Source organism: Morone saxatilis, unplaced genomic scaffold, assembly GCF_004916995.1.
Source record: "Morone saxatilis isolate NCDOM2014 unplaced genomic scaffold, NCSU_SB_2.0 Contig19, whole genome shotgun sequence".
Lineage (NCBI taxonomy): Eukaryota > Metazoa > Chordata > Actinopteri > Moronidae > Morone > Morone saxatilis.
In genome coordinates, this window is record NW_023339751.1 from 22,036,020 (window position 1) to 22,046,106 (window position 10,087).

General features: G+C 39.1%; 1 protein-coding gene across 1 annotated transcript in view; it reads right to left on the reverse strand.

Moving 5' to 3' along the window:
* Positions 1-6,006: 6,006 nt before the first annotated feature.
* cbr1 (carbonyl reductase 1) overlaps positions 6,007-10,087 on the reverse strand; it is a 4,381-nt gene continuing 300 nt past the window's right edge. Inside the window, exons 2-6 of the mRNA XM_035663370.1 lie at positions 8,893-9,062; positions 8,101-8,208; positions 7,456-7,664; positions 7,228-7,281; positions 6,007-6,790 (exon numbers count right to left, since the gene is read on the reverse strand). Of these exons, the coding sequence (XP_035519263.1) occupies positions 6,617-6,790; positions 7,228-7,281; positions 7,456-7,664; positions 8,101-8,208; positions 8,893-9,010 (663 nt within the window). The 5' untranslated portion in view covers positions 9,011-9,062 and the 3' untranslated portion in view covers positions 6,007-6,616. The remainder of the gene's footprint in view (positions 6,791-7,227; positions 7,282-7,455; positions 7,665-8,100; positions 8,209-8,892; positions 9,063-10,087) is intronic.

Genomic DNA, 10,087 nt, shown 5'->3' on the forward strand with positions numbered 1-10,087 from the left:
TTCTTACCTTGTCCTCCTTGTGGGGACATCACATCCACATAAAGTTTATTCAAGAACACACACCAGCGGTTGCTTCTTGTATACACAGTCTCTGGCTGCATAATGTCTATTTAATTTATTTATCAAAGTTTGACTTCAGCTAACAGAGAGACAGAATGGAGGAAGCAGGAAGATCATGCAGAGACTCCAGATGCAGCAGGGAGAAATATTAAAATGCTGTGAGCACAATTCTTTCAAGGAAGAGTCGTAATGTCATATACTGCTCTACTGACATCTAGTGGTGACCAGTATGAATTGCTACAATACTAACAGGTATAGCATACAACCAGTTACCATACATCCACAACATGCCTACAGTAATAACAACAGAGTTTCTCTAGTGAAGGGATATCACAGTGTAAACAGTGTTATTGATGATACACCTGGCCACACAATAAGTGTCTGGCAACAGAACTGAAAGCCAAGCTAATTCCAGCTAATACCCTGCCTCTTCTATACAAAAGCGCATTTTTCATGCATAGAGAAGGAGAGCAACTGCCAGCTTCCTCCTGCCCACTGAATGCAGCTTAGATCTGGAATAATGCTCACTGGCGTAGGCCAGGGACTTACATATCCACCAGAGGTTGAAGCAACCAATCAATGGGCTAACAGTGGCCTGAGAGGATGCATTTGATAGGGTGTATGAGTAAAAGACATTGCAGCACTGAATGTCATTTTGCAGTGGAACCTGGGATGCAGCTGGAATGTAAAAGCGTACCCAGTTGAAATGGTTCGCAGCAAGCTTTGTGGCCAGCTAGACTGAGTCTGAAGGAGGTAGAACCTAAAGGTCAGGCCCAAACAAAAACCTCTCTGAAACCACCAAAAGCTTTCTTTTCTTCAGCTAAACAAAGGGCTCTACGTGGACCCCCAAACAAACCACCTAAAAGAGCGGTAAGCACTCTTGGAGACCTCTGATAGTTGGCTTGCTAATGAAACACTTTCCACTTGTCAACCCTGACTAACCAACTTCAACCACAAAGCAAGTGAGCACATTTCCCTCGCAACTGTCCTTTGTCAGTTATAACTTTTGCATTTTTCTTATGTGTGTAGAGTCATGTTTTTCATCCTACTGTATATCCCAAGAACTCTTGAGTTGTTGGTATTGATCAAAAACCAACTCATCCAGCAGACACACCGTGGTTAAAAATCTTACTTACTGCCCCTTTAAAATGTCACAATTATTGTACTACTTCGATTTTTGGAAATTAAATCAATACTTCCACCTCCAAATTGTTGAAGACAGTTTTGCTTTTGCCAAATGTATTTCAAAACATCAGATAGAGGTCAGTCCAAAAGGAAAGGTTCCCCACTATTGAAGAGGTCTGTTACAGGTGGGAATTAATAAACCTTTAAGTATCCTTCCTCCATAAATCTGGATTACAGCATCTCCTGTTCCACAGCGAGAAACATGATAAAAGACACAAAAAAGGTTTGATAAACAGTTATGTACTGGAAAATTAAACCTGCAGTCATGACATCCAGTCAGAAGTAATCATAACACAAACAATATTTTTTGCTTTTTTGCCTTTTTAGAGGACCTAATATTCATATAACATTAATCAAAAAAGAGAAGGTTTTAAAACTCTAAACATGAACTGAGTTTAGGTGGGTTTATTCCATGCCAAATTCCAGGCTGCGAGGAACAAACATATCAATGAACAGAAAAACGAGAATGTTAAGAAGCTTAAGTCTTAAAATTTGTGACATGATTCTTGTGATTCGTGGGATTAGCGTCCATGACTGTGTCCCCACATGCTGCCAAGAGAACTGATCAAAAGAAGACAACAGCAGGCTGCAAAAGGCTTATCAGAAAAGTCAGTGCAATAATTGGATGTAATCTGTAGTCAGTGAATGAGAGTCATGCCGAGTTCATGCCTCCATAGGGTGCTTTCTGATAGGTCACCATGCATTAGCAGTTTATAGGCATTAATTCATTTGAGAAACTCATGACCCCTAATTAATGACTTACTAGCATTTATATCTGCAGACTTGATGTCTTGTTAGAAAGTGATAAACTCAAGGCCATTTATTAATGACTTTCTAACATTATAAAGGGTTATTGACTTTTTAATAAACCATAAGCAAAATTTAATTAGTCAACCACAATTATTAATGCTAATTAATCATTAATAAAGGACTCTTATAGTAATAAGTCCCTCCAGGAAGTTACAATGTTGCGACTGCAACAATTGACGCAAATTCAACCAATCCCTGTGAATTCTGAAACCTTGCAAGATTTGACCGATCATTGAAGTTTCCCATGAATCTCACCAATCCGAGCAGTCCCCCGAGCGAAACCATGTGCCGTACCTCCCCACACTACTAGCAATTTCATTCATACTAAAACAAGTTACCTTAAATTTTTTATGAATTATACAAAAATAACAACGATTTCTTCCATTCATTTCAAATGCCTCCAAATGCCTATGCATTTTGGTCCAGATACCGTGCAGCCCTTTTCTAGAAAGTTCATTGGAGTGGTCTCATCAAGAAAAAAAAAAACACATCAAGTGTGATTCTGGAGGTGCTATAAAGCATTAGCACATTGAGAAATCCATTAATTCATGCTTATAAACCCTTTAAAAAGGCTGACTTAGTAGTGGTACCTAACCGGGTCTTGAAATCTTACTGCAACACAGGAGGTACAGTACTGCATCAACAGAAGGTTTTCATTTGTGTCACAGGAGGCTGTGACTTAGACCAGTATATTGTTTGATGATACTGACCTTTTATTAAATATCAAATATCAGCCAGTGAGTGTTGCTTAAAGCTGATATGATAAAGCTTCCATCCTCACAAATCAAGCCTTGTTCATATCACATATGTGTGTCAAGGCTATAAGCAGAACAGGTTGAAGAAAAAGACTTGCTTGCTGAATCAATGTTGAAATTAACAGGCTTACCCTAACCCTAACCCTTGGAACGCAAGTGCTTAACGTGAAGAACTAGCAAGGGGAACGGCCTGGTGAGCTGATTGTATACACTGAGCATATATATATATATATATATATATATATATATACATATGTACATATGCACTGAAGGATTGATGAGATAATGAGGAGCAGGTGTGTCAGCACAGGGATAAATTGGGAATGTGTACAGATGAGCAGGTGGATGTGGGAGTCAGATGAGAACACCAGCTGTACCAGAATGTCCATCAGAACATGGTGCTGTATTATTTTAGTCTGCAAGGTGCCATTTTTAAGCACTTTTTCCATCCGTATCGTGTTTCAGACTTGGTTAGAACGGCTGTACAGTATGCACTTGGAACACTTGGACATTTACGTCCTTCAGTCTAAACTTCTTGCAGAGGAGTGCTGCACAAAGACATGAAAACATGGAAAGAGTATGTGAAATGGATCCCAGCCAGGACAAAGGGATGGGTGGTCTAGACAAAAAAACATTTGCTTCATCAATGATTTTATTTTAAAGGAGAAAGTTAGAAAAAAACAACATATATTGCTGCACTTGGTCAAGACCAATGGCTAAGTCCAAGACAAGTCTGAGTGCAAATACCAGCTAGTCCAAGACAAGTCCAAGACAACAGAAAACTTGACTGGAGTATACAGCACTGGTCAGGGTGGCCAGAAGGAAGTTTATTTTATTGATAGGACTCATTGATTTGATTGGTCCTGGCTTAGTCTACATATCTTGTAATACCACTGCTCATATGGCAGCAGAAGAGTTTTGTGCTGCCACTTTATAGCCTTTGTCACTCTAATTTGAATAAAATACCCATGAAGTCCATGATCAAGGGTTATTCTTGTCCTACAAATTGCAAAATCAATGATGTCATATATGTAGTGGTTGCTTGGGTTCAGATAAATTAGTTTGTCAGAAAAACTGCTTCTGTAAAACCTTATTACATGCTTCATGTGAGCAGTGCTGGTATTGATAACTAATGTATATTGTATCACTTTTTGTTATTCAGCTCTGAGGGAATTCCCCATTGCAGGATCAATAAAGTAATTATAATGCTCATGCAGTAATTACAACCAGCGATAATCATGGTCATGTGTGCGATGGGGTTTCCCTTGGCAGACAGCAGGGATCAAAGGATTATCATCTCCCTTTGTCTCTGGCCATCTCTCTGTCTCTCTCGCTCCGTGGATTAGTTTTATCTACAAGGTAATCAGGGCTTTAGCTCATCTGACATCTGACTACAACTCCCACAGTCACACACAGCATATATCAACACCACACAGCCTCATACAGTCCACTGCTGTATTGACTCAAAAGACTTAAAACAGACAGAGAGAGATAAAGCAGAAAAAAAATGTATTTCAGCTGGAACACTTTTGTACAAATAATGCTCTTATCACTCGAGAAACAATATGAAACCACCTGAATGAGATTTTCTGCTCTGACCTTCTTTGCACTTGGCTTTAAACAAGAGCTTTAGGCATCTGGATTTCATTCAGGAAGTGGAGAAAGATATGAAAATCCAGGTGTACACATATATCTAACACATTTTGGTGATGGATAATGATACAAAACACCTCAGGGGAAAGTCAAAGTTATATTTTGGCTGCAGTGAAATTGGAAAAAGTGATATTTTGTTTTCCTCCTTCAATAATAATTTGAGCTTGTAAAGAAGTAACAGCCTGGAAAGCAGGGCCGTAGCTGAAGGTCATGTCCTTGGCAATATTTATTTGGAGGGTTGCAGGAGTTTACCTTCAGAAATTACACACACGTTGGATATTGTAAGGCAGCTTCCCTTTTTTTTGAAAATATTGTTAAACAATTAAATTCATGATGACATGACTTTGGTGGTTGGCTATTCCTAAATGTCTTAGGTTGAGGTTTTGCTATGAGACTAGAACTCCACCAAAAATGTATGTACAGATACAATCCTGAAAGGAATCAACACAGAAATATAATTGATCACACAGTTAGGACATGTTGTTTGTGCAGTCCTCAGTTTTGGACACATTTCAAAACTTTTTACTAAATTTCATCTCTAGAATCAAAACAGTGACTTGATTTAGGAAGCTTTTTAACAAACCTCTCAGGAGTTTCTGGAGTTTAACCCAAATTTACATCTAAAACCCTGTGACCCAGACACTGAGGGTAGGTGGAGGAGGAGGGGGAGAGGAAGCAGCAGCCTGGGTTTACTGTGCAGTTATATCAGCCTCAATAAACCACTAACACACGTTGCTCATAAATAACAATTTTTTGCGTCATATGTCAGCTCTGTTAATATTTCTTCAGTGAGGCTGTCTTTATTGTAGACTGTGTGTGCACGTTGTTACATCTCTCCCCATAAATACAATTATTAGGTGCATGCTACATTGTTAAATGTTATACTGATCAAAGGCAACTTACATTTGATTTGACCTTTATATCTGTATTGTACTTATGGAAACCGAACACATCTGATCATTCACAGTGCACATATAACAACCACATTTTGTGCTTTTCTCTTTCAATATAAAAGTAATTGAATATATTTTCCTATGAAATTCCCACCTTGACCACCAGGTGTCACTGCATTTCTATGAATCTGTCCTTCACTTTGTTCTCACCAGGTTTTATTCAGACCTTTCTTATGCCCACATTCTTCACATTACAATGATAAAGGCTATAATAAGCTCCCAAAGGATTTTAACCACACGTTTTCAGACACATAACCAGATATTTAATCTAAAGGTGCTGTTAAAGGTTAAAGCCTTTTGTAATTTACACTTGGGGAAGCACAAAGGTCTTCATCCAAGTGTGCCAGAGGAAATGGTTGGTTCTGTCTAAAGGAGTTATCCAGAGTGTGGAAATTGCTTTGTATTTGTCTTTGCTCTGATTGTTTGTCAGTGTCATATCCCAGCTGTGCTCAATCTCCCTGTAGCTAGTCCAATATATCTGTGCTTCTATATGTGAGTCACAATGTAATCATTTAAAAAAGTTGTGATGTATATTCAGATATGAATTGTCACGCTCAAATTTTGTCCTTGTTAATTAACATTTTGACAAAGAATTTGGGATTCATTCATTTATTGTTCAGTTTCACAAGCAGAGTATTGTAGAAAAGCTTTTTATTTTCTTTGATTACACAACAATTACGTTTCATCCAGTTAAGGCAAGTTTTTCTTTTTCCATGTAAAAAATATTAAAACAAAAACTTTTAACCACTGAAGGCAAAGTGAAAGTGGTGTTTTATCAAAACAACCCACCAGCAATAAGCCAGCACTTCGGTAGTTTCATGCATGATTATTGCTGCGCATGACAAGCAGACACACACACACACACACACACACACACACACGTCAATGTTCCCTGGAATCATGTCAGTAATTTTGATGTTATCTCTATCAGCATTTGGTTTAACTGCTAAACTAAAACAGTTAAAAAGCCTAAGAAAGTCCAGGCATGAGCTTATAAAGTATAAAGTCATTATGTGTAGGGTTAATGTTACTGTGTTACGTTAATGCTTGCAATAGTTTTCCGAGATTGTTTTTTTAAATGTTTAATCAAACATGTTTCTTTTTTGGAAAGAAATTCTATTTTGAAGGACTTTTTTTACATTTTTGGCAATTTACTCTTTCATTGATTCACTCACACACACACGGGTCATTTTAACCCTTTCACCATGGCTGAACTTCTTTATCGGAGACAAATTTCCCATGAGGATCTGTGGCTCCGGCCGGCAGCAGTGCCAGGTAGACCGGGGTGATAGCGCCCTCGTCTGGTGACTTTGGGGCTTTGTCCCCTGCCATGTCGGTGCGCACCCAGCCGGGACAGCAGGCATTCAGCAAGATCTGTAGAAAAAATATTTCATGCAATAAAAATGTGTGTTAGCAGTGAGGCTGGAAAAAAACAAAACTGACAAACAGATATTTAGGATTTATTGATTTAATAAAATCCAATTTTTTTTGTTTCTGGTGACACTGTCCAACCTCCCTGTGTTGATGTTGAATTTATTTTAGGCAATGCAAATGTATTTCTATAGCATCTTTCAACAACCAGCCAATATGAAAAGACAAATCAATTGGATTTAAAAAGATTAAATCTAAGTAAAACAGATTAAAATAAGCTAAAATAGAATAAAATGGTAGAATAAAAATGACAGTGCAGCTGCAGTGTAGAGCAAGATATGACTAAAATGATATTTTAACAACTACTATACTGAACAAAGTGGTTAAAAAGAAGCAGATTAAAGAAGATTGTTGTTGTTTGATTAAAAGTTGCATTATACCCCGTCATTCCGTCTCTCCTTGGACAGGCGACGAGCCAGGATCATGGACAGGGTCTAATGACACACACACACAGACACACATATGTATAATCAATGTCGAGAAACATATAAATCAATACATCTCACCAAATTTCTTCAGCTTTTTCTACATTTTAAAACCTGCAAACTGGTTCTTGACCTCCACAGATAAGATGACCCTAACCCTAAAAACAGACTGATGGGTCGTACCGTCAGTCCAGTTTTGGACACTCCATACGCTGTTTCAGGCCAGCCGCCGTGCTTGTGCTCGCCCTTCTTGGCCTTGTCGACGAATTGCTGCATCAGTCCCACCAGCTCCTCCTCCGTGATGTCCTCGCTGCGGAAACGCTGCTGCAGTTCCGGGCTGCACTGGTTCAGAGTGCGGGAGCCGACGAAGCTGGAGACGTTCACCACGCGACCTAAAATACACACCCGGAGGATGTTTACAGCTGCTTACAAACCTCTTTGTGTGTCTCCCTCTCTCTCACCGCATGTCAAACTGATTTGTCACATTTTAGAAATGTCACAAAAGTTTCCTTGTGTGAGTTGGTTGTGGGTTTGTGTGTAATATTCGAATGATTTATAATGTTTTTATAATAATGTTTATGTGCCGACTGTGGTGAGATCAGGAGCTTCTGAAATATCTGACAGTAAAATGAACCAAATTATGCTTGCCAGCAACGCCATTCATCTTTTCAAAACTTACATTTCTCTGAATCAAGACCAAACTCTTCAAATTGGGACACCAAGTACTAAAGTTTCTACTTTCTTTAAAAACAGTAAAGTAGGTAGAAGTGAGCTGCTTATTAAGACAACAGGTGTAGACATAGACCTGGTCCAGTTCTGTGTCCTTACCTCCGGCTCTGACGATCGGCAGGAAGTGAGTCAACATGTCTCTGGTGGCGAAGAAGTTTGTCTTGAGGGTCACCTCTGCCTGTATGTCAAATGTGGTGGTGTCTGCCACTGAGAGAGAGAGGGAGAGGGAGAAAGAGAGAGAGAGGAGAGAGGAGAGAGAGGAGAGAGAGAGAGAGAAGAGAGAGAGAGAAGAGAGGAGAGAGAGAGAGAGAGAGAAGAGAGAGAGAGAGAGAGAGAGAGAGAGGAGATGAGAGAGATTATTTAGATTTTTCTCATTATGTAATTTATTGTCTGTATTGTGAATCTGTCTATCAGGGATGAAAATGGCACAAATAATATATTCACAAACTCAAAAATGTCATGCGTAATTCACCGCACTCTTTGGGTGCAACATGTGCTTTACATTACTTTTTATTATTGAGCATAGTATCCTGTGGAAGTACATGCAGTTTTCTATCAGATTAAAAATTCACACACACAGACACACAAATGTATGTAGAGTATTGTTCTCTAAGAGGGAGTCATTTCATGAATAATGATTGTAACAAATTAAGATCTCAATGTTAGACATTGTAATTTTAGCCAAACTTGTGCAATTATATATAACTATTATAATAGTAATGACTATGGGTCACATTGTACTACTGTATGATATGAATGCCAATACTATAATAAGACAGAAGACTGATGCTGGTGCTAACTTCGTGGCAGTGTTCAATATGTAGAGTGGTAGTTTTATTTCGAGTGCGGTGTAATAAGTATTGATATATATATATATCTTTGCAATCCTACTTTTAAATGCTATGCCAGCATTATTGACGAGGACGTCCACCCCTCCATACTTCTCTTTAAAGTAAGCAGCAGCGGTAGTGATGCTGTTCAGGTCGTTGATGTCCAGCTGATGAAACATGGCCTTCAGTCCTTCTGAGGCCAGAGACTCCACAGCCTCCTGACCACGGCCGCTGCAAAAAGAGCAAAACATTTCCATTTATTTTCACTTTATTTTTTTCTGTAACAGATCTGCTGGAGACACCTTGAACCAATGCTATTACAGGCCTGAATAGGACTGGCCTAATGATCTTAAAGGCCCTCAAGATATATATTTTTACCACCACTTTTACTCTGAGTGATAGACACAAAATAATCATTCAACAGTTTTGGTTGACTCACATGAGATTGTTTTTTAAAAACACTACAGCTGTCATTCTTGGTGTATATAACTGTTACGGCCCTGGCCGTATTGTTGTTGTTGATTGTTTCGTCTGTGGTGTGCTTTGTATTTTGTCCCTGTTTTGCTGGAGATCTCTGACGGCAACCCGTAGGTCTCTACCAATGTGGAGAAATGTCCACTTTCCTTTTTTGATGAGATTGTGAAGGAGGCTAAGTTTATAACTTTTTAATTTTTTGAAATATAAATACTTCAATTATTTTTTGCCAGGCGTCCCCAGGTTCTACGTTGAAAGTCAAATCGGAACAAAGCGCGTAGGAGAAACATAAAACGTAGTTTTTGAATTTCGCGCTCTAGGAAAAAACAATCTAGGCAAATGGGCGTGGCCTATATGGGATGGTGCAGCTACTTCACTGAAGCGTGATATAAGGTTTTTGAATGTGCGCCAAAAATGCGGAGTTATTAGCCTAACCACTATTTCTGTATAGCGCCACCTATTGGCCACCAATTTGACACATAGAAATCGCATGACCGGCCACCGACACGTGGCTCTCTGAGTTTTGAAATGATATACTCAAAAATACCATTTTACGGGCAGCAAATAATAATAATAACTACAGAACAATAGGGACTCACATGTTCACTGTGCCGTCCCTAATAATATTAAAACTCGCCAACCACACTCGTCAACACTCTCTCTTTACGGCGAGGACAGACGATCTGCTGCCAGGTCTTTCTGTCTACGTCTGAGGCCAGAGTTGCAATCAGGGAGAACAACCACAGCAGACCTCCACCAGCGAGCCACTCATTAACAGTCAG